The 25,983-nt window shown below is 50.2% G+C and overlaps 1 protein-coding gene across 2 annotated transcripts in view; it reads right to left on the bottom strand.

Annotated features, from left to right (window-relative positions):
- The window catches only part of GTPBP8 (GTP binding protein 8), a 29,747-nt gene extending 3,838 nt beyond the window's left edge, over positions 1–25,909 (bottom strand). The window contains exons 1-5 of one of the 2 annotated variants that reach the window (XM_088472551.1): positions 25,821–25,909; positions 24,691–25,033; positions 21,214–21,312; positions 13,241–13,371; positions 13,067–13,166 (exon numbers count right to left, since the gene is read on the bottom strand). In XM_088472551.1, coding sequence (XP_088328677.1) covers positions 13,067–13,166; positions 13,241–13,371; positions 21,214–21,312; positions 24,691–25,014 — 654 coding nt within the window. In that variant the 5' untranslated portion in view covers positions 25,015–25,033; positions 25,821–25,909. The other variant, XM_088472552.1, reaches the window with a different exon arrangement.
- Between the last annotated feature and the right edge of the window lie 74 nt (positions 25,910–25,983).

The raw sequence follows: 25,983 nt of genomic DNA, 5'->3' as shown, positions 1-25,983 counted from the left end.
TATTGGAATCAGAGAGGAGAGTATGATATGAATTTGGACATCGATACCTTTTATTACAGATTTGAGAACGTTATAAGTAATATCATCATTGAAAAAAACCCCAATGTTTTCATACTGCTGTATGTAGAAGTTCAGCAAATGAGAATTACAATTGTAACATCACTATGCAGGACTATTGTATCATATCCCAATGATGAATGTGTGATCTATGTAATAACTCGCTACAATCTGTCCCGTCTCCAACATGCGCCTGTGCACTGGGAGCCAGAGCGTACATTGGCCGTCTAATGGCTCCCACTGCTAGGGAGATGGGACAGACCCTAGCGGGGGAGGAGGACCACCAGGAAGGAAGTATGCCTGCTGCCGCGGGAGGGGGTGGTGGGATGCAGCGTGTCCTGGGTGGTGACAGAGAGGTGGTTATTAAGATGCGCATTAATGGTCCGCTTTATGGGTATATTACGCACACAGGGCCTGATCTAGCAAGGAACACACGCACCTGTCCGCTGCGAGAATACGCTAATCAATGCATACGCACGGAGACCGCAGCACAAGATTAATCCGCCCGTCTCCCTTTACTCACAGCCTGATCAGCACGCAAGATAGCGTAAACATCTAGAACCATTGGACCCATACGCACAATAGTGGATGGCCTGACCTGCCGCAGGAATTTGGCCGCTTACGGTATAGCTGTGTATGCCGCCACACTGCCTTATTTATGCACGCCCCTATAACGCCTGCGTTCGCCTGATCACCACCCACAAACGGCACTACATGTCAATCATTTTCGGAAGGGTCTGCGTAAGCACTGCCTGTAGTCTGTGTACCATAATCTAATCGCACTGGCAAGTTCGCGCATGCGCAGAGCATAAACATCGGCCAAGTGCGTGCGTTCTCTCCTGTGCATTCCTTGCTGAATCAGGCCTGGAATGTATAATCATATGTTTAAGTAACGAATAGCGCCAGAATAATGTGCAGACTGCAACCATAGGATAAGTGTAATAGTATCACACATCTACAGTATTGTAGCTATTAGATGTCAAGGTGCCTACACACTTGGCGATGTGCTCACGCTCCAACATGGTGTCCGATTTCCCCTTGAACTCTCCCCAGCAGCTCCCTGGCAGTCGTGGGCACGATTTGGTGTAAAAACTGTCCAATATGACAAACGATCTATCGTGCCTCCTAACTATTCCAGCGCATCGTGACTGAGATCGGCAAATCTGCCCTACAGCACGGCAGCTCTGAAGGTGCGATGTACGACCAGCGGGTATGCGCATTGTGATCGTGAGTAGACACTGGCGATTAGGACATATTTTACACGATTTGTAGTCACGATGCATCGGAATCGGGCAAATCGTGGAAAATATCGCTAAGTGTGTAGGCACCTTTACACACATTCAGAATGAGGAGTGAGAATGTTACTAATTCAATGAATCACCTCAATATGGAACGGACGACTCCGTATAGATCATTAGAAGGAGTAGAATGGTGGTTTATATTGAATATTGAAGGTCAGAGAAAATAGTTATCTTGTGCACTGTTATACGTAATTCAGGTTGTTAACTTCATTTGTTGTAAATGAACCTTTTATATACAGTATTATAGACAAAATTGCTAGTCTGCCTCAATCATGTTTTAATAATCAACGATTATGTTATATGGTCTACTACACAGGGTTAATTTAGTTTTAAAACAGTCCCTGCAAATGGTATTGGTATGTATAACAAGAGATATGGTAAGAACTTACCTTTGTTATCTCTGTTTCTACGAAGTCCATAGGGTCCACAGGGTTGACCTTGGGGTATAGGTTGGGAACCAAATCCGGGCACCACGCAGTTAAAGCTTTTAGCTCCCAGGATGCACTGGGTCCACTCTCCCTATAACCCCACCCCCAAGCCAGAGGCACCTCAGTTTGTAAGTAGCCAAAGGCCGGAGGAGGAGAGAAAAAGAGAGAGAAAACTGGAACACTCAATAACCATACTCACCGAAATGGGAGACGGAAAACCGGTGACCAGCCACACAGCCCATATGAAGCCAGGTGCGTCAGGGCGGGCGCCCTGTGGACCCTATGGACTTCGTAGAAACAGAGATAACAAAGGTAAGTTCTTACCATATCTCTTGTTTTCTACTTCAGGGTCCATAGGGGGTCCACAGGGTTGACCTTGGGGATGTCCCAAAGCAGTTCAACCAAGGGTGGGGACGCTCCTGTGCTGAGAGGAGAATCCGTCGCCAAAAAGGAAGCATCCTGAGAGGCAAAGGAAACCAATGCCTAGAACCTTAAAAAGGTGTGGACAGAAGACCACGTGGCCACCTAGTAAGGCAAAACAGCCGAGGCGCCACAGCGAGCCGCACACGAGGGTCACATGGCCCGAGAAAAAACAAGCATCAACAACAGGAAGGCCTACCCATGGGTAGGCCCCTGAGGAAGACCTACGAGGCCATCCAAGTCAACATTTGGTTATAGGCCGGCCATCCTTTCCTGTGAAAACCAGAAATCTCAGACCACCAATAAGGAGTCCGATTTCCGTAAGGAACCTGAACGGATCACATAAATCCAAAGAGGCCAGACCACAGTCAATGAGGCCACACCAGCCGAGAGGACTGGGGACAGAATGGCCGTACCATAAGTTCCAGAATAATATGGAACCTGAAAACCACTAAGAAGAAACACAGGGCGAGAGCAACTCCCACCCTGACATGATGCCCTCCAGAAGAGGGAGCTACATGAGAACGCTCCCAATTCAGACACTCTCCTGGTTGATATAAACACCCTGAGAGAAAGAGAGAGCCTAAGCAATAGACCATGTAATGGCTATCACAACCAGCGGTTCCATTGACTGTCCCCGGAGGTAACGAAGAACCACTACTTACTCCCAAGGAGTCCCTAGGGAGGACAAATGGAGGCATAATCAAGAAAACACTCCAAAGGATGAACTGGATACCAGAGTGAAGCAATTCCATATCTTAACCATACTGACAGTGTAGAGATCCGCACTGTCAGGAAGACCAGGCCAAGTGTGAAACCCAAGCCAGCCGGAAGGAATGCCAGAATATCTGGAAATCCTGGACACCGGAGGATTGTATCGACAGGTACAATACCATAAGATTTATGGCTGCCACAGTTTGTGGTAGGTCCCAGCAAAAGCTGATCCATGTGCTCTAATCATTCCAACGATGACAAAGCCAGGGAAGCCGTAAGACCACTGTAAGGACACAGTCAAAGACAAACGACCCAGGTCCAAGGCAAAACCAAGGACCCTGAGACAACAGGTCCGGGCAGTGAAGCATCAGGGATGGAGTATCGATGTAGAGACTCCGAAGATCCAAGTACCCCTGACATCTGGGGCAATCAGGAGCCACCAGCAGGAAAGCATCTCCGTCTCGATTGAAAACACTTCCAAAGACCTCGAGGAAGAAGGGAGACCGGAGAACACAGGTACACAAAGTGGAAGGACCACTTCACCGACAAAGAGTCGCTGAAGTTTGCTTCAGAATCCCCAGAGCTGAACTGTAACACCCTAGTGTGATAAAGTCAGAAGGCCATGAGGGTCACCTCAGGGGGGCCCCCCCTGCTCACCAGGAGATGAAACCTCTCTTGGGGAAGAGACTAGTCCCCGGGATGCACGTCGTGACGGCTGAGGACTCCCGCTTCCCAATGGAGAGCTCCTGAAATGAACGCTGCCGAGATGGTCGGGAGGAGACCCTCGGACTATGTCCGAATATGTGACATACCTGTCATTGCCACCCAACGAACAGTGTTGCTAAAAAGGAAGCCACTGTCCTGACCTTGTCGGACTGAACCTTTTCAGGTTCACCGGGAAACAAGAGTTATGCCAGAGTAAGTTAATTGACAGGGTGGAATCGACAGACGTCCAACTGCACTGAAAAGGATTCGGTCCAGACACTGTCCCTAGCAAAGAAAACCCTGGACGAGATGGCCATAGCCACCCGGACAGGGACCGACTTGCCTCCGGAGAGAGCATCATCGTTTGAACAGTTATCCGACAGAAAAAACTCATTCCATCTGGAGATGAGCCAATTATGGAAAGGCCTGGAATGGAACTGAGCCCATTCCACCATGCATCCCAGAGTGTAAAGACATCTGTCGACTGCGCAGACAACCATGTACTCCTAATGGAAGAGAGGAGATTCCGTCTTACGCCAGAAGAATTCTCAGATTCTGAGAATCCAGCAGGGATCCTAGATGAAGAATACCCAGAGAGGGATGCAGGGAGGACTTTTTCCCCGTTGATTAAACGTCTGCACCCTGAAGAAGCCACAGTCATCCTGACCTGGCCGTAAAGTACCCCGGTGATCCCGCTAAGAGCAGGAGGCCGTCCAGGTACAGGAGCATTGGGATATACTGAACAGAAGAACTGTCAGAAAATCCAAAACGCTGGTAAACCCCTGTGGGGCTGAGGACAGTCCCAACAGGCAGAGCCCGAAAAATTGTAAGTGTTGCTGTGATACAGCAAACCTCAGCCCATGCTGAGGAAAGGTCTCTGTAAGTACCCGTAGGCACGCGTCCTGTATATCCAGTGATACCCTAAAGTCCCCAGGTTCCAAACATCGTATGATGGAGCATAGGGATTTCCTCCTGAGCCCAGGTAGCTTTAGGAACTGGTTCAGGGAATTGAGACAGAGAACAGGCCAAAGAGGACCATTCAGCCACCGCACCAGAAAGAAAACAGAACAACCAGTCCCTCACTGAGATAGTGGGGATGGCCCAATTAGCTCCGCTTACCGCAACAACTGCATAGCTTTCTGGATCTGTAAGGCCCTTGTAAAGAGGGCGTACCCTCCTACCCACGTAGCCGCGGCAACTTGACACTAATACCGGGCGAACTGAGAAAATCGGTATCTCCCAGTTGTAGGCCTGTCCCGTCAGACTGAAGAGATATCCGTAGGTTCAGAAGCAGGATCGGCTGGCAGTCCAGGCCTGCTCGGTACTGGATATGTCGGCCCTTGTAGATGCCGACAGTCTACGAAGAAACAGACCTTTAGGCTGACCGAGAGGACAAAAAAGACTTAACAGACTTAGTCTGAGGCCTTGTAGTGTGCATAGCTGAAAGCGGTAAACTTGTCGTTAGTAATACTGCCAATGTTACTACAATCTTGTCAAGGTCAGGACCAAACAATATCAACCCTAAAGATGGTATCTGCACCTCTGCATTCTCAGAGCGCAGCCATAGGGTATTACGGAGGATACAGTCGCAGCCGGAACTCTGAAAGTTAGGAGACTGGTATCCAATATAGGCATGTCCACCTATGACAACTGCATATATTACATGAGCGACCAAATACATTTGAACCCCCGACGTGTTGGAGGGGAAAAAACGTTACAAATGCATCAACCCAATATGCAATAGTATTAACCAACCATGCTATAGCCATGGTAGGATGGGTAACAACTCCCGAAAGCAAGTATACTGATTTCAGGCAGAGTTACCACCTACGGATCCGAAGAATCCGACCACGCAGGAATGGGAGGCGTAGTAACGTCTGTAATCAGACGAGTAACACGCCCATCCCCCCCAGGAGGGGCTCGTGATGCCCTCAGGGAATTTGGGACAGGACGCCAAACACTGTTGTAACACCTCCTATCTGGCAACAGCCAGAGTCCCGCTATGCGATCCACCCGCTAGTCAGCAACAGGTAACCCGAAGGCACGCAATACTGAGGGTGTATGATACAGGTGCAGGTCAACATTCACTCTAACCAGAATGGACCTGCTACCAGCCCTAAAGCAGGGATAATAATACCTGAAATAGGCTTCCCCCCGTGTAAGAGGGAAAGAGCCCCGAACAGTACCCAGTTCACGGCAGAGCCAACTGGGAAGTAACCACAGGGCGTCAACCACGCCAATTAGCGTTTCGTAGAAAACGACATCCACCCAGGGTGGCTGTTGTGGTAATCCCTGCAAGGGGAATGACAGACTATTGTGGCACCAGGGGGAATTCATATACTGCAAAAAACCCCTGCAGGGAGCGGTAGTCTGTGTCACAGGGGAAGAGTGCAAGAAGCTGCGAGATACCCTGAGATGAAAAGGGCAGTATGGTGAAGTAACCCCAAGTGAGGTACAACAATGGGGCCCGCCCGGCGATCCGCAATTGAGAGGATCCCGAGAAAACAAACCGCCCAAGGGGGTCGTGAAAGAGGCCGGCACCAGATGACGCCACATACAGAACCCTTTATGAGTCAAATCCTCCGCACTAACACCTGCAGCACATGACTTGCAGGATAGTAAAAATGGGTGCAGTATAACGCTCTATCTCCTGGTCAGACATATCTGACCCATCTTGGCGGAAATATTAAGCAGCACTATACTGGTCCTGACTGATGCCAAAAATAGCTGCAGGGACCCATTTTCAGCGTATGCAACACACAGTTCCATCTAAAATATGGCAACGTGCAGCACGCAACAGTATGTGACAAACCACACAAATATTAACAAGTATATAAATGTGAGGTCTCAGAACCACCCTAAGTACAGCTGTATTAGGGCAGATAAAGAAAAGGGATAGATATACACTGACAGAAAAGAATAAAGTACAGTCAGCACTAGCATAAGTCACATACAATGCAGATATATACATATATACATAAACATGTCATATAATATACTGCACTATTACACTGCATTCAACTGCCCAGATTCAGTGTCTGGGAAGGCTACAGCGCTGTGTACACTGACCTGATGGTGAGGTACGCAGGGGGACTGGACTCACTGCCATCCTGAGAGATTTCTGCTGCACCACAGAGATAAAATGGCCGCTGGAGACCTCAGAAGAAGCGTGGCCCGCGGAGGAAGCAGCTCAGCGACGCCAGACTATGGATACTGAAAGGCGCGCTGAGCTGAGGGGAGGAGCCGCTGTAACAGGGAAGGCTGCCTCCCCTGGCCGGCTATTAACCCCCGGGACGCCGGCTCCCTGCACCGATCGTTAAGTCCCTGGTGGTCTAGTGGACACACGGGGTATGGGGGGCCCGCCGCCACTGCCGGCGCCTCCGGTCTGTCCCCTGAGACCGGAGGCACAGGACTGCATTTGAAATGCGCGGATCACCGCAAGCGGTGATCCGCGACCTTACCTGCTCCCCGTGGATCCGGCAGCAGTCCTGGGCGCCCGCAGAGTCCGGCTAGTACAGACTCTGGGGTCCCGCTGAGATCCCCAGATCTGTACTGGCGTCTCAGCGCCAGCGGGGTGACGGAGCGGCAGCTTAGACGTCCTATGGACAGTCCGACGCTGCCGCTCTGAAGAGTCCAAAGTCCATGAAAAAACTTTGTCCCTAAAAAAATAAAATAAGCTTAGGGGCTGCTAATCAGCTCCCCCTGCGCTAACGGTGACCCGACTCCGGCCGGGCACCAACTTAAACTGAGGTGCCTCTGGCTTGGGGGTGGGGTTATAGGGAGAGTGGACCCAGTGCATCCTGGGAGCTAAAAGCTTTAACTGCGTGGTGCCCGGATTTGGTTCCCAACCTATACCCCAAGGTCAACCCTGTGGACCCCCTATGGACCCTGAAGTAGAAATATATATATATATATATATATATATATATATATATATATACATATATACACATATACATACACATACATACGTTTTCTCCACCTATTATAGAAAGATGTGACCACATACTTCTATCCTCAAATCGCATCACATAGACCCGGTTAGTACACCATGGACTTTGGAATGTAGCTGCACAAAAACACTGACCCCGAGTACAGTACCTACGGTAGCACCCCAATCCCGAGTACAGTAGCGCCCTGATCCCGAGTACAGTACCTACAATAGGTACTCTGGATCAGTGTGCTAAGTACAATATCTAGCGCACTGTAAGTGAACTAAGGCGCAAAACTTAGGAGAAGAATAGCACAACAGTGGGAAAGGTATGTAATCTAGAGTAAAAAGGCAAAAGGCTGAGTAACCCGTGTTTCAGATCGTTAGGCTTAATCTGTGACTTTATACCAATTCCTTTGCTACAAAATACTAATCTTGAGTTCCTAGTACACTATAAGCAAAGTAAGACGCAGAATTGAGGAAAATGTATCAGTCTGTAGAAAAAGGCAAAAGAAAAGTGTGATACCAGTGACCCTGCCTCGCATCGTTACACTTTATCTGCAACTTTACACTAATCCCATACCGACGAAAAACCCTAATCCTAACTACCTACTACACTATGGGGGCGATTTATTTTAGGGTGGAATTGCAAAGCTGCACGCAGGCTATAGATATGATGTATGCACGCAGGCTATAGATATAGAACTTATGCACGCAGGCTATAGCTATATAATGTATGCATGCAGGTTATAGATATGATGCATGCACGCTATAGATATATAACGTATGCACGCAGGCTATAGATATGATGTATGCACGCAGGCTATAGATATGATGTATGCACGCAGGCTGTAGATAACAAGAGATATGGTAAGAACTTACCTTTGTTATCTCTACGAAGTCCATAGGGTCCACAGGGTGACCTTGGGGTATAGCTGGATCCTGGATCCTCAGGCACCACGGAGTTAAAGCTTTTAGCTGCTCTCAGGATGCACTTGGGTCCATCCTCCTCTATACCCCGCCCCCGAGCCACAGGCACCTCAGTTGGTAAGCAGCCAAGGCCGGAGGAGGAGACGAAACAGAGAGAAGGAAGACTGGAACACACAAGAACCATACTCACAGAAATGGGAGACGGAAAACCGGTGACCAGCCACACAGCCCATATGAAGCCAGGTGCGTCAGGGCGGGTGCCCTGTGGTGGACCCTATGGACTTCGTAGAAACAGAGATAACAAAAGGTAAGTTCTTACCATATCTCTTGTTTTCTACTTCAGGGTCCATAGGGGTCCACAGGGTGACCTTGGGGATGTCCCAAAGCAGTCCAACTAAGGGCGGGGACGCTCCTGTGCTGATAGGAGAACCCGGCGCCCAAAGGATGCATCCGGAGAGGCAAAGGTGTCAAACGCATAGTACCTCAAAAAGGTCTGAATAGAAGACCAGGTGGCCGCCTTACACAGCTGAACAGCAGAGGCGCCACGGCTAGCAGCCCAAGAAGGGCCCACAGACCGAGTGGAATGAGCCTTAACAGAGGCTGGAACAGGTAAACCCTCCTGCATATAAGCCTCAATAATAACAGAACGAAGCCAACGGGCTAGAGTCTGTTTGTTGGCAGGCCAACCCCTCTTGTGAAAACCAAAGAGGATAAACAAAGAATCCGACTTCCTCACAGAACTAGTCCGGTCCACATAAACCTGGATAGCACGGACAACGTCTAAAGAAGCCTCCCCAGCCGAAAGATCAGGCGACTGAAAGGCTGGTACAACAATTTCCTGATTAATGTGGAACCTGGAAACCACCTTAGGCAGGAAATCAGGACGAGTGCGAAGCACCGCTCTGTCCTGATGAAAAACCAGAAAAGGGGGACAACAGGAAAACGCCCCCAAATCCGAAACCCTCCTGGCAGAAGCAATTGCCAAGAGGAAAACCGTCTTAAAAGTTAGCCACTTGAGCTCCACTGACTCCAAGGGCTCAAAAGGAGGACCCTGTAAGGCCCGAAGAACCACCGCCAAATCCCACGGGGCCACAGGTGGCAACAAAGGGAGGCTGGATTCTTAAAACACCCTGGAAAAAGGTGTGTACGTCCGGCATAGCAGCAATCCTGCGCTGGAACCACACACCGACAGAGCAGACACGTGCACCGTCAGTGAGGAAAGACGTAATCCTAAATCCAAACCCGACTGAAGGAAAGCCAGAATATGCGAAACCCGGAACACCTGGGGATCATATCTTCTGGCCTCGCACCACTGAAAGTAAGTGTGCCACACTCTGTGGTAGATCCTTGCGGAAGCAGGCTTGCGCGCCCTCAGCATAGTGGTAATAACGGAGCTAGAAAAGCCCCGAGACCTCAGGACGGCTGTCTCAAGAGCCACGCCGTCAAAAATAGTCGACCCAGATCCGGGTGAAGACAGGGCCCCTGAGACAACAGGTCCCGCCGTTGAGGTAGGAGGTACAGAGCGTCGATGGACAGGCTCCGCAGATCGGAGTACCACGGCCTTCTGGGCCACGCTGGGGCCACCAGGATCAGTGTGCCTCCGTCCTGCTTGAACTTGCGCAGGACCCGAGGCAGCAGATATATCGGAGGAAACAAGTAAGCCAGGTGAAACAGCCATTTCACCGACAGCGCGTCTATCAGACTTGCGCCTGCGTCCCTTGTCCTTGACCCGTACATGGGCAGCTTGTGATTGTGACGGGACGCCATCAGGTCCAGCTCTGGCAGCCCCCACTTGTCCACGAGTAGTTGGAATACCTCTGGATGAAGCGACCATTCCCCGGGATGCACGTCGTAACAGCTGAGGAAGTCTGCCTCCCAATTGAGGACTCCTGGGATGAAGACTGCCGAGAGAGCTGGAAGATAGCGCTCTGCCCAAGCCAGGACGCGGGACACCTCCGACATCGCAGCTCGACTGCGAGTCCCTCCCTGGTGATTGTCTGACTGCACCTGAACGGCCCTTCCGTGAAGAGCGGTGCCGGACGACTGCAGGGCTATGTACACTGTCCGCAGTTCCAGGATGTTGATGGGAAGAATCGCTTCCTCCAACGACCCTGAAGTGACAAGGAGCCTGTCACCGCCCCCCAACCCCGGAGACTGGCATCTGTCGTGAGCAGAACCCATTCCGGGATCCAAAAGGGGCGCCCTTCGAGGAGATGAGCCGTCTGTAGCCACCAGGCCAGGGACAGACGCACCTCCGAGGACAACACCAGCATCTGAGAGCGGATCCTGTGTGGAAATACGTTCCATTCCGAAAGAATCAGCCTCTGCAGGGGCCTGGAATGGAACTGGGCAAACTCCACCATGTCGAATGCCGACACCATGGACCCCAAAACTCTCAACGCTGAGTGCACCGACACTCTGCCACTGCTCAGACAACTGTGAATCCGCAGCTGTAAGGAGGAGACCTTCTCTGGAGTCAGGAAAATACGTTGCTGACGAGAGTCCAGCAGGGCCCCCAAATGAACCATCCGCTGTGATGGGATGAGGGGGGACTTCTTCCAGTTGATCAACCACCTGTGCGCCTGTAGACAAGCGACCGTCAGGTGGAGATGCTGGATCAGTACCTCCAGGGAACTTGCCAGCAAGAGGAGGTCGTCTAGATACGGTAGCAACCGTATCCCTTGGCTCCGAAGGTGAGCCGCCATGACCGCCATCACCTTGGTAAATACCCTTGGTGCCGTGGAGAGGCCAGAGGGTAGAGCCCTGAATTGGTAGTGGTTGTGGAGAATAGCAAACCGCAGAAACCGTTGGTGCGATGTTGCTATAGGCACATGGAGGTAGGCGTCCTGGATATCCAGGGAGACCATATAATCCCCCGGTTCCATCGCCAGAATGATGGAACGCAAAGTTTCCATCCTGAATTTGGGAACCCTGAGAAACCTGTTCAGGGACTTCAAATTGAGGATGGGGCGATGAGAGCCATTGGGTTTCTGCACCAGAAACAGCGTAGAGTAATACCCCATCCCACGTTGAGATTGTGGTACGGGTATAATGACCCCCGCCGTCAGCAAGGCCTCTATGGCTTCCTGAACCTGCAAGGCCTTGGTTTTGTCCTGAGAAGGACTCGTGCAAAAAAACTGTTGAGGTGGCCTGTGCCGAAAAGACAGGGCGTACCCCTGGGAGACCACTTCTCGCACCCAGGCATCCGTGGTGGTATTGTGCCAGCACTGGGCGAATTGAAGAAGTCGGCCTCCCACTCTGGGGACCCCCAGAGGGAGGCCCGTCCCATCATGCAGAAGGCTTATCTTCTTGCTTGGAAGAAGGGCGCCTAGCACTCCAGGCATGCTTCTTTGGCTTTGAAGCGGTCTTGGTTGCGGACTGCCTCGGGAAGGACTGACCCTTTGCCTTGCCCTGAACCCGAAAGGAGCGAAAGGCCGAGCTCCGGACGTTAGCAGGTGTCGTAGCTGAAGGGAGGAAGGCTGACTTGGATTTTGCCAGGGTATCTACTATTTTGTCCAGGTCCGGACCAAATAGTAACTCTCCATTAAAAGGTAAGGCCTCCAAGCCTTTCTTTGAATCGGCGTCTGCTCTCCAAGACCTCAACCACAAGGATCTGCGAGCAGACACTGCTGCCGCGAAAACCCTAGTACCGAGGGTACAGAGTCACGTCACTGTGCGACTAGAGGGGCTGTTTAATGCGAAAGGAAGAAAGATGTATGGGGACACATCTGTAGTTTTGGGTCTTTGGAACATTTTTAATCCTTTTTTTTTTCTCTTATCTTCACACTTCTTTAAATATTTTACACAGAGTATGGAGCACTCAGAGAATACTTTTAACAAATAATAACAGTTCTGTCGGAGACAATAATACCTACCAGATAGTGCAGCAATTTGTCACCTTTGCTTTTCATCTTATAAATCATCCCACATCGCTACTACTGTGTCCTGATCGCATCTGCTGCAGGTCAGGCAGCGGAAACTGCATTCGTTTGAGCTGCTGTGACATCATTGGCCCCCCCCATCATGTACTAATGAATTCAATCACACATTGCATTTATGCCGATTAAACCTGTTACTACCATTTAATTATGAATAAGACCATTAGTTATTGCAGGTATGTTTCAGGTGCCTTTGCTATACATTAGCGTAGATTCCTAGCTTTACTTGCTGTATAGAAGCTGCTTTAACCAATAGGTTTTTATAATTAAGTTTGAAATCACTTTTATAATGTAAATGTCCCCTATAACGGGATTGGTATGATTTACCGCCGGTGGAAGCCCGGCAGAGGTGAAGATCCCGACAGCAGCTAAAGGTAAGTATAAACTGACCTCCCCCACAAAGTGCCTAACCCCTCTGTAGGTGCCTAACCCTAACCCCCCCCCCCTTCCCCACTGCCTAAACCTAACCCCCCCTTCCCCACTGCCTAAACCTAAGTTCCCCCCGGGAGGCCCTAACCTTACACACACACCACCACACCCCCCGCCCGTCATTAGACCCTTTGCCGGGATTATTAGACAGTCGCGATTTAGACCGACTGCATACCCCTATAACACACGATAACCGAGCAGATATCAACTTACAACATAGGGAATCCCAAACTCCTCACACATCTCCACTGCAATTAAATCCGCTGCCTGGATTCCAATTGAAGCATCCACCAGCAAAAAGGTCCTCTTCAAACTGTAAGATGCATAAAAGAAGATTACCGTGTGAGCGCCCGGGGAGCAGGGAGGTAATGGGTCAGTAACACGTACTTGCGTCTCTCCTGTATGTACGCCTCCACCATCTCTGCAAAGTCCTCGGGGGCTCTGTAGCCATAGCCCGGCATGTCCACCAAAGTGAAGGCTTTTCCCACTTTGAAAAAGTTCATTTTTCTGGTGTGACCCTTAGAATGAAAGAGAGGAGAGCGGAGAAACACTTACGTACTTGTGTCACCAATTCAGATATTTAAACGACAATCGGTTTTAACGTGACATCTTAGAATTTCTTTGGTAAATGACTTCTCTGAACGGATGCTGACAGCCGGGGGGGGGGCTGTGTAACCTGCAGGCTTGTGTCTGCTGTGCTTATGGTAACTATACGTTAGCTGGGACCCTCATTTTTAAGGTCTCTCTACTCTTGGGGGAATATTTACTAAAGTGCAGGTTTTTAGAAGTAGGGATGTTGCCCATAGCAACCAATCAGATTATACTTCTTTATCTAGCACCTTCTAGAAGAGAATAGTTAGAATCTGATTAGTTGCTATGGGCAACATCTCCACTTCTAAAAACCCGCACTTTAGTAAATATACCCCCTAGGACTCAAAACCAGTACGTTACAATAACAAGAGATATGGTAAGAACTTACCTTTGTTATCTCTGTTTCTACGAAGTCCATAGGGTCCACAGGGTTGACCTTGGGGTTATAGCTGGAACAGGATCCATGGGCACCACACAGTTAAGCTTTTAGCTCCCAGGATGCACTTGGGTCCTCCTCTATACCCCGCCCCCGAGCCACAGGCACCTCAGTTGGTAAGCAGCCTAGGCCGGAGGAGAATATGGAACAGAGAGAAGGAAGACTGGAACACACAAGAAACCATACTCACAGCAATAGGAGACGGAAAACCGGTGACCAGCCACACAGCCCATTTGAAGCCAGGTGCGTCAGGGCGGGCGCCCTGTGGACCCTATGGACTTCGTAGAAACAGAGATAACAAAGGTAAGTTCTTACCATATCTCTTGTTTTCTACTTCAGGGTCCATAGGGGGTCCACAGGGTTGACCTTGGGGATGTCCCAAAGCAGTTCAACTAAGGGCGGGGACGCTCCTGTGCTGAAAGGAGCACCCGGCGCCCAAAGGAAGCATCCTGAGAGGCAAAGGTGTCAAACGCATAGAACCTCAAAAACGTTTGAATAGAAGACCAAGTGGCCGCCTTACACAGCTGAACAGCAGAAGCGCCACGTCTAGCAGCCCAAGAGGGACCCACAGAACGAGTGGAATGAGCCTTAACAGAGGCTGGCACAGGTAAACCCTCTTGTGCATAAGCCTCACAAATAACGGAACGAAGCCAACGGGCTAACGTTTGTTTGTTGGCAGGCCAACCCCTCTTGTGAAAACCAAAGAGGATAAACAAGGAATCAGACTTCCTAACCGAAGCCGTCCGGTCTACATAAATTCTAAGCGCCCGGACCACATCTAAGGAAGTCTCACCAGCTGAAAGACCAGGGGACTGAAAAGCTGGCACAACAAGTTCCTGATTAATGTGGAACTTCGAGACCACTTTGGGCAAAAACTCAGGACGAGTGCGGAGCACCGCTCTGTCCTGGTGAAAAATCAGGAAAGGAGGGCGACAGGAAAGCGCCCCCAATTCAGACACCCTCCTGGCCGAAGCAATTGCCAGGAGAAAAACCGTTTTAAATGTCAGCCACTTGAGCTCCACCGCCTCAAGAGGCTCAAACGGAGGACCCTGCAGGACCCGTAGCACCACCGCCAAGTCCCAAGGAGCCACAGGAGGCACAAAGGGAGGCTGGATCCTGAGAACACCCTGGAAAAAGGTGTGAACGTCTGGTAGTATTGCAATCCGCCGTTGAAACCACACGGACAAGGCGGACACATGAACCTTCAGAGATGCAAGGCGTAAGCCGAGATCCAATCCTGACTGAAGAAATTCCAAGATCCTAGAAACTCGGAACACCTGAGGATCATAATGTCTGGACTCACACCACTGAAAGTAAGTGTGCCACACTCTGTGATAAATCCGTGCTGAAGCAGGCTTGCGTGCCCGGAGCATGGTACCAATAACCGAACTGGAGAAGCCCCGAGACCTCAAGACTGCTGTCTCAAGAGCCACGCCGTCAAAGACAGCCGACCCAGATCCGGGTAAAGGCAGGGCCCCTGAGACAACAGGTCCCGACGCTGAGGAAGAAGGTACGGAGCGTCGATGGAGAGGCTCCTGAGATCGGAGTACCAAGGACGTCTGGGCCACGCCGGAGCTACCAGCACGAGCATGCCGCCGTCCTGCTTGAATTTCCGCAGAACCCGAGGAAGCAGGGATAGCGGAGGAAACAGATACGCCAGGTGAAACGTCCATTTCACCGACAGCGCGTCCACCAGACTTGCGCCTGCGTCTCTTGTCCTTGACCCGTAAACGGGCAACTTGTGATTGTGACGGGAGGCCATCAAGTCCAGCTCCGGCAGTCCCCACCTGTCCACGAGTAGCTGAAACACCTCTGGGTGAAGCGACCATTCCCCGGGATGCACGTCGTGACGGCTGAGGAAGTCCGCCTCCCAATTGAGGACTCCGGGGATGAAGACCGCCGAGATCGCCGGAATGTGACCCTCCGCCCAAGTCAGGATACGAGACACCTCCGACATCGCTGCCTGACTGCGAGTTCCGCCTTGGTGGTTGATATACGCCACCGTGGTGGCGTTGTCGGACTGCACCTGTACCGCCCTTCCGTGAAGAGCGGGGCCGGACGACTGCAGGGCCCTGTATACTGCCCGCAGTTCCAGGATGTTGATGGGGAGAAGTGCTTCTTCCGCTGACCAACGACCCTGAAGCGACAAAGAGCCGGTCACTGCCCCCCAACCCCGGAGACTGGCATCCGTCGTGAGCAGGACCCAGTCCGGGATCCAAAATGGGCGCCCCTCGACCAGATGAGCTGTCTGAAGCCACCAAGCCAAAGATTGCCGAACGTCCGGAGACAACACAAGCACCTGAGAGCGGATCCGGTGAGGTAACCCGTTCCATTCTGATAGAATCAGCCCCTGCAGGGGCCGGGAATGAAACTGGGCAAATTCCACCATGTTGAATGTCGACACCATGGACCCCAGAACTCTCATAGCCGAATGGACCGACAGGCGGCAACGGCTCAGGCAACTGTGTATCCGCAGCTGTAGGGAGGCGACCTTCTCTGGAGTCAGGAATATCCTTTGCTGACGTGAATCCAGCAGGGCTCCCAAATGAACCATCCGCTGAGATGGAATCAGGGAGGACTTTTTCCAATTTATCAACCACCCGTGTCCTTGAAGGCAAGCGATCGTCAGGTGGAGATGTTGAAGCAGTACCTCCGGGGAGCTCGCCAGCAACAGGAGGTCGTCCAGATACGGCAGCAGCCGTACATTCTGGTTCCGAAGATGTGCGGCCATGACCGCCATAATCTTCGTGAACACCCTCGGTGCCGTGGAGAGACCAAAGGGTAGCACCCGGAACTGATAGTGGTGTTGAAGGATAGCGAACCTCAGATACCGCTGGTGTGAAGATGCTATCGGAACATGGAGGTAGGCGTCCTGGATGTCCAGGGACACCATGTAATCCCCCGGTTCCATCGCCAGAATGATGGAACGTAACGTTTCCATCCTGAACTTGGGAACTCTGAGGAATCTGTTCAGAGACTTCAAGTTGAGGATAGGGCGATGAGAACCATTGGGTTTCTGCACCAGAAACAGAGACTAATAATACCCCGTCCCTCGTTGTGATAGAGGAACGGGAACAATGACCCCTGCTTTCAGCAAGGACTCTATAGCCTCCTGAACCTGTAACGCCTTGGTCTTGTCCTGAGAAGGACTTGTGCAGAAAAACTGGTGGGGTGGTCTGTGCCGAAAAGACAGGGCGTACCCCTGGGAGACCACTTCTCGAACCCAGGCATCCGTGGTGGTATTGTGCCAGCACTGGGCAAGTAGAAGAAGTCGGCCTCCCACTCTGAGGTCCCCCAGAGGGAGGCCCGTCCCATCAGGCCGCAGGTTTATCTTCCTGCTTGGAAGAAGGGCGCCGAGCACTCCAGGCTTGCTTCTTGGGTTTAGAGGCAGTCTTACTCGCAGACTGTCTCGGGAAGGACTGACCTTTCGCCTTACCCTGAACCCGAAAGGAACGAAAAGCCGAACTCCGAACCTTAGCAGGCAGTGCCGCCGAAGGGAGGAAGGCCGACTTGGATTTAGCCAGGGTGTCCACTATTTTGTCCAAGTCCGGACCAAATAGTAATTCACCATTGAAAGGTAAGGCCTCCAGACCCTTCTTTGAATCAGAGTCCGCTCTCCAGGACCGCAACCACAAGGATCGGCGGCCAGACACCGCTGCAGCCGATACCCGCGAGGTCAGCAGACCAGCATCTAAAGAAGCTTCACCAATGGAAGAAGCAGCGTCCCTCATTTGTCCCAACAACGCCCGCTGGACATCCGGAGCGTCGTCCGGGAAGGTATCTTCCAATGCATTGGCCCACCCCTCAATGGCCTTGGCCACCCAGGAGATGGCCATGGACGGTCGGGCCACCGCCCCGGAGAGGGAGTAAATAGACTTTAAGCAAGTCTCAACTTTCCTGTCCGTGGGATCCTTCAGCGAGGATATCGACGGTAATGGTAAGGTGGCGCCCCGAGTTAAACGGGTGACATGGGAATCCACCGCCGGTGGAGTTTCCCATTTTTTACAATGTGCCTCAGGGAAGGGGTAATTAGAAGCTAACCGCTTCTGAGGAAGGAATCTCTTACTGGGCGCCTGCCAAGCTACCGCCATATGATCCGTCAACTGATCCGACAGGGGAAACACCGCAGAAGCCACCTTAGTTTTTTTGAAACTAGGAAACTTCGACTTAGGAACCGGTGCCTCATCCTCTATAAGAAGAATAGCTCGCACCGCCCTAACTAGTGCTCGCACATTAATGGACGACTTGGTATCCATTTCCTGGACCGAGGCGTCCGAGTCAGTGTCATCAGGGACCTCCCCATCATCTGAGGAACCCTCTGAGTCCGATACCTGAGCAGCCCGTGTCATGAGTGGGCGTTTAGAAATCCTAGAAGGCATGTCAGTCTGCAACATTGACTGAAAAGCCGAGGAAGCGGCCGCCAAATTTTGCACGGAGTTGGAGAGCACATCCACCCATGGTGGAGGCGTCGCCATAGGGGCCTGAAAAGGTACCACAGGCTGCTGCGGCACAGGGGAAGCCTGTATATACATAGGCAACCCCGCATAGGGACCTACCGACTGAGACCCAGGAGGACTCCGCAATAACTGTGGGACACCCGGGGAATGGGGGATGGTCGGCTGGGGCACCGCCCTAGTAGGGAGAGCAGTCGGGACCGACAGACGGTCCGCAATAGACACCAGCACTTGAGAAAACATCGCCCACGGTGGTTCCTGCGCCAGAGAAAGTCTGGATGGGCCAGGAGCCACCTGGCATCGACTACACAGGCCATCCTGTGACAAATCCTCCCTATCTACTCCTGCAGAACAGCGTCCGCAGGAGGCCAACACCGGAGCCACTGAGCGCTCAACCTCCTCGTCTGACATGACAGAATATATTATATATCTGGCACCAGGGTAGAAGTAAAACGCACTCACCGGTGTGCTGAACAACAGCCCACAATATGGCACTGAGTAGCACACAACTGTATGTGACGGACCTCACAAATACGTGATCTATATAAGTGAGGTCAGTAGAAACGCCCCTCCCCCATACACCTGTAGGGCTTGTAGGAGAAGTAAAGGGATAGGTATAAGCTGACAGTAAGCGGAAAATAAGCACAGACAGGCAGCACTAGCAAAAGTCACATACCATGCAGGAAGATATACTCACTGCACCTTTACACTACAATCAACCTGCCCAGATTCAGTGTCTGGGAGGGCTATAGTGCTGTGTACGCTGTCCTTAATCAGGGGAGAGGTACACAGGGGGACCGGTCCGCGTGCTCCCTGAGATCTGCGCTGCCACTGGGAAAATGGCCACTGGAGACCTCAGAGGAGGAGTGGCCGTGTAACTGCAGCTCAGCGACGCCAGACTGCGTGCTGAAAGGCGCGCTGAGCTGAGGGGAGGAGCCGCTGAACAGGGAAGGCTTCCTCCCCTGGCTGGCCATAACCCAAGGGATGCTGGCTTCCCGCTTGCCCCTTTATCCCTGGTGGTCTAGTGGTCCCACGGGTTATGGGGGGGGCCCGCCGCCACTGCCAGCAGCCTCCGGTCTGTCCCCCGGACCGGAGGCTAAAGGACTGCATTTAAGGCATTCCGCGCGCCGCCGCTAGCCAGCGACGCTCGGCTTACCTGAATCCCCGGCGACTCCGGCAGCAGTCCTGGGAGGTAGACAGAGTCCGGCTAGTACGGACTCTGCCCTCCCGCCGCGATCCCCAGATCAGTACTGGCGTCGCGGCGCCAGTCGGGGATCAGAGCGGCAGCGTGGGCGTCTGTACAGACAGCCCTTCGCTGCCGTCTGTAGTAAAAAGAGATTAAAAATAAATAAAATCTAACTTAAAATAAAAAGCTTCTGGGGGCTGCTCCTGCAGCCCCCCTGCGCGGTGACCGACTCCGGCCGGGCACCAGCTTACACTGAGGTGCCTGTGGCTCGGGGGCGGGGTATAGAGGAGGACCCAAGTGCATCCTGGGAGCTAAAAGCTTAACTGTGTGGTGCCCATGGATCCTGTTCCAGCTATAACCCCAAGGTCAACCCTGTGGACCCCCTATGGACCCTGAAGTAGAAAGAAAAGATTCTCCGACTGAAAATGAGGGCAAACAAAAAACACATTCTGGCACTCAAATTGGGGGCTGCACCTTTATCTTATTAGTAATCATTTCAGCAATTTTGTAGCTAGACAAACCATGGAGCTTATATCAGACTTATCCGGTATTGGGCTGAATTTGTATTAATGTGTTGGGAACTAGTGACATCTTCCTGGCTAATATACATGAGGCACTGCAGTAATATACATGAGACCTGACTAATATTCATGAGACCTGACTAATATACATGAGACCTGACTAATATTCATGAGGCAGTGCAGTAATATACATGAGACCTGACTAATATTCATGAGGCACTGCAGTAATATACATGAGACCTGACTAATATAAATGAGACCTGGCTAATATTCATGAGGCACTGCAGTAATATACATGAGACCTGACTAATATTCATGAGGCACTGCAGTAATATACATGAGACCTGACTAATATTCATGAGGCACTTCAGTAATATACATGAGACCTGACTAATATCCATGAGGCACTGCAGTAATATACATGAGACCTGACTAATATAAATGAGACCTGGCTAATATTCATGAGGCACTGCAGTAATATACATGAGACCTGACTAATATTCATGAGGCATTTCAGTAATATACATGAGACCTGACTAATATCCATGAGGCACTGCAGTAATATACATGAGACCTGACTAATATAAATGAGACCTGGCTAATATTCATGAGGCACTGCAGTAATATACATGAGACCTGACTAATATTCATGAGGCACTGCAGTAATATACATGAGACCTGACTAATATCCATGAGGCACTGCAGTAATATACATGAGACCTGACTAATATAAATGAGACCTGGCTAATATTCATGAGGCACTGCAGTAATATACATGAGACCTGACTAATATTCATGAGGCACTGCAGTAATATACATGAGATCTGACATATTCATGAGGCTCTGCAGTAATATACATGAGATCTAATACTCATGAGGCTCTGCAGTATTATACATGAGATCGGACTAATACTGCAGTGCCTCATGAATATTAGTCAGATCTCATGTATATTACTACAGTGCCTCATGAATATTACTGCAGTGCCTCATGAATATTAGTCAGATCTCATGTATATTACTGCAGTGCCTCATGAATAATATACATGAGATCTGACTAATATGCATGAGGCACTGCAGTTTGTACATGGACATACTATAGTCTGACAATAAACCTCATTCCACAAGGGGACAATGACATGATGCATGAGAACACATGACATATAGTGACTTACTGGAGTTTTGGAGATGCGCACATCAATTCCAGGTACCAGAGCGAACAAGGACTTTATCAAAGAGGATTTCCCCACATTGCTTCTTCCTATGAAACAAACCTATAAAGAAACACGTACACTGACTAACACTCAATGGCTTCCACTGGACACCAGCAGGGGGCTCCATAGAGCGATAAACCAGACGTCATACAGTGTGACTTGTCACACACACAATTATAACCTACACGGAATAAAAGTAAAGCATGATCGGCAGTTCACATCCATGATACTGTACAATGGGCCTGATACAGCCAGGAACGCACGCTGGCAGACGCACGCACCCAGCCGCTGCGAGAATATGCTAATCAATGCATACGCACGGAGACCGCAGCACAAGAAGTAGACACCAGGCAAAACATAAAGCCGCCCACCTATGCCGTGATTGACAGTGTAAACATCGAGTGCCATCGAAGTTGCATGTAAGCTAAGGGTAGACCTGACCCTGCCGCAGGACTTGAGAGATTTCTGCACGCAGAGATGCGCCCGGCTCCGTGCGGCGCCGCTGAGATTAATTTATGCACGCCCCTGTAACGGCACAGGCACGCCTGCGTTTGGCTGACCACCCCCATCACCACCCACAAACGGCACCTCCTGTCAATCAACATCGGAGGTCTCTGCGGGCTCTCTGCGTACTCTGAGAGCACCCTTACCGTACTCTGCGACCTGTTCAGACATGCGCAATGCGATGTATACACAGATCGCAAATATCGGCTCGCACCGTGCGTTCTCTCACTTGCGTTGTTTGCTGAATCGGCCCAGTGTCAGTAAGGATACAGAACCAGACTTAGGGGTATACTTACTAAAGTGCGGGGTTTTAGAAGAAGTGATGTTGCCCATAGCAACCAATCAGATTCTACTTAACATTTAACTAGCACCTTCTAGAAGATAATAGCTAGTGTCTGATTGGTTGCTATGGGCAACATCTCCACTTCTAAAAAACCCCCGCACATTAGTAAATATACCCCTTACTGTCTTACCCAGCGCGGTTTCATTCTATCCCTTTTATATTTATAGCTATCATCGTTAATGTTAGACACTATGCAGTCACAGTTTTGTTCCATTGGGAAATCACAATCCGGCTTATATCGGGGTAAAAAGATTTATGCTCCAACATCTCTTAGGCTCCACTAAAGACGCAGCGTTGTGTGGCTGATACACACCTGCATGAATAGTCCTATATTGCAGACAGAGGGATCAGTGCAGTACAAATTCTATTCTTATATGACAGGGTAATTAGAACTGTGACCGTCCTTACTTCTGGTTTGGATAAGTGCTTATATCTAACATGCAACTTAGTATATTTGGCTTCACAAGTGAAGGGTAGAAACCCTGATACATGCCTGCGCGGATGAGCCCTTACATTGAGGTTTATTTGTTGCTGCAACAGTGAGGGTATGTGCAGTAACCAATAGCAACCAGACCTTTTTTTTCTTTCCCGCACGCACTCAATCAAATCTAATTGTTGTTATTGGTTAATACACAGAGAGGTGATTATTACTTACTGTATTATGAGAAATAACACCAGTGAGAATAGGGTAATTAATGTGAGACCAGATCTGTTACATAAAGGTGGAACTTAGAAAAGAACTGCAGAGAGTGGGATTTTTTTTCCATTTCTTTTTTTAATAAATATAAATATATACCAGAATTAGGATTCACATTGTTCCCAAGTGCCGAAGATGGAGAATCGGCCAATGAGAAGATGGGATGCGGTAAAGATGCCGGCGGACGGGATGCCGGACGTCGGTACACCAACGCCAAAATCCCGACGCCGTAAGGAAGCCAACACAGCGATCGCAAAGGGATCAGGATACAGATGTCGGCATCCCGAAGGTACGTATACCAGCGTTAGGCTGTGGGGAGGGGGGGGGGGGGTTAGGCACCACCCCGGGAGGGTTAGGTTCAGGGTGTGGGAAGGGTGAGTTAGGGTTAGGCACCACCGAGGGTAGGTTAGGGTTAGGCACCACCGGGGGGGAGGGTTAGGGTACTTACAAGCCCCTATCGGGATATTGAACATCAGGATGCCGCTGTCGGTCTTCTGACCGCCGGCATCCCTTCCAGCGGTACATCATACCGTTCCGTGAAGCATTAACTGGAACAAATCTTATGCAATAAACAGTGCGATGTGCATAAAGGTGTTGCAACAGATGGCAACCAATCATATTGAAGAACTCCTGCTGCAGTTTATACAATGAGTCTGAAATATTGCCACAGGTTACAGCACGTTTCAGGGTTATTTACAAACACGGCGTTTCGGTCCATATATGAGCTGAAACCATAGCAATCAATCAGTACTTCCTTCTACTTGCCGAGTGTACGTTAGACTATAAAAGTAAATGTCTTATTAGTGTTAAAGGGTCTAGTGCAAATTAAATGTTATGTTGGTCATTATCTATCACGGTTGTATATTTTCTTGGCTCCCTGTACACCCAGTTGTGGAAAGATGTTCTCAGGGTTACCGTCCGGCTTCATACGTGCAACAAAGGTTTATGCAGTTAGAAAATAAGTGAGGAAAGCAGAGTGACTGGAAAAGCAATGTAAAATGAAGTGTAGCAGCTGGCTGTAGCTCCTCCTGCAGCGCCTGCTTTTCCCATTAGCCGTACTTCTTGGCTTACACAGCTTTTGTCACATCAATGGTCCCATCTGTCCTCAGCCCTCATCAATTGTGCAAGATCCATTAGTACAGAGGTTCCCAAACGTCACCATTACAGTCCAGGTTTTATAGATAACCAGGCTTAAGTCCAGATGGTTAAATTTGACTGATGTACTAATTCATTTACCTGGTCTCAAGCAAGGATATCCTTAAAACGTGGACTGTAATGGCAAAGTTTGGGAACCTCTGGATTAGTAGATAGCCTCACGGGAAATAACGTGGGTGCGCCAGGGAGGAGATCCAGCAAACCTGTACTGTTGGAGGATCTGGAGAACAACTTGCATTCAATTTTGTCTAAAAAATAAAAAGGGACACGGCTCACATCCTGAACTATGCCCCTTCCCTCCCCCAGAGGAGGTGCTCGACGGCACTCTTGGAGGAGCGTGTTGCTTCTTAATTTAAAAAGTGAGAGGTGGGTGGTGGCCACATCTCCTGCTCCCTTCAGTCCTGGGAGTGTGTTGCAGGACAATGACATCATAGCCCAGCGCCACTCTCCTGGCCTATCACTGACCCTCCGGTGCAGCAGCCAATAGCGTCACAGGTAAGACGTCCGCGGCTGCTGCTCCTCCTCCTCCTCATCATCAGCAGCTGGAATTGTGGGGATATTAAAAACAATGGATGTGTAATATTATGTCACTTATAATGCATAATGGTAGCACCTGAACAGAATGGTGGAAGGACTAGCACACCAGCCTGACATTGCCAGCTAGTAAACTGTAACCCCCAATTTTATTTAGACAAAACCTCCTTTGGGTGGAGGCCCCCTTTAAGTAGCAATCACTAACCTCCGGCTGCTGCAGGCCAGGCGCATGATCCATTCTGACTGCCGAGGTGATATAATCGATCACGTGTTTGCCAGACGCCCTGAACAATTGCTCAGCTGCAGTAATCTCCCCAATGGTAGGGTCAAAAAGTCTAAAATTGCTCATATCAATGTCCGGGCTCAGCAGCTTCTCCAAGTCCTTCACAGGGAACACTACACTGTTCAACTTCTTCTGCTGCAGCTGGGACACTTCCCCCATGGAGGCGAGGCTCGCGGCATTTCTGTACAGCTTGCACGCCGGGAAGTGGTCACGGAACAGCCGGCTGGCACGTACCACGGTCCTCATATTTTATCCGGTTATGTGACTGTGACCCGAAAAGGAAGCAAATACAACGGGGATTAAAATAGGAGAAGGAATAAAAAAACATATATTGACAAAAGTCATATATTCAGTTTAATGGACAATAAAGAGATGACATAACATAAAGCCAGAATATAGGAATTTACTGATCAACCCTATCCTGACTTTCCACTGTAGTTCTGTTTACAATGAAAAGTTCCCAAACTCCATCATTACAGGCCAGGTTTAAGGGATACCCATGCTTGAGTCCGTATGGTTAAATCAAATTGACTGAGGTACTAATTAGGTCACCTGTGCTTAAGCACGACTATTCTTAAAACGTGTATTGTAATGGCAGAGTTTGGTATCTATAGGATAAATGAACACTTTCCGATGGGTGATAACTTTCTACAGCTGAGCTACAGTACCATGGCCTGTAATATTCAAGAACATAATTCCGAATGACAAAATGGGTTGGAAAATGGGGACACTTCTTAAAATGACTATCTCATGTGACTGTAGAATATAACCCCATACAGTGCTTGTCACTCAGAAGTGTCTCCAGGGTGATCGAACATCATGTGACACAGGTACCCCATACAGAGCCTGCCACTCAGCAGTGTCTCCAGGGAGCCAGGACATCATGTGACACAGGTACCCCATACAGATCCTGTCACTCAGCAGTGTCTCCATGGTAACACCACATCATGTAATTATCCAGATATTTACCCTACACAGAGCCTGTGCCCCCACGCCCCAGCAGCCTAGATCACACAATCCCCACTTCCTCAGGCTGCCCCAAAGTGACTTACACTGTGCCCTGCACATGGCTGAGCTCCAAGCCTCGCTGTGGAGCAGGTTACCCTTCTTCTAGCCAATCCCTGTCCTCTTAGAGATAGAGCTCGCTCTGATTGGTTACTTCTCCAACCGCCAGCTACAATACGGATGCGGGGACGTAACACGCAGCGCGCCAAT

The sequence above is a fragment of the Taudactylus pleione genome, unplaced genomic scaffold (genome assembly GCF_031769625.1).
Source record: "Taudactylus pleione unplaced genomic scaffold, aTauple2 ptg000126l, whole genome shotgun sequence".
NCBI classification, from domain to species: domain Eukaryota; kingdom Metazoa; phylum Chordata; class Amphibia; order Anura; family Myobatrachidae; genus Taudactylus; species Taudactylus pleione.
This window is presented reverse-complemented; position numbering and strand designations above follow the sequence as displayed.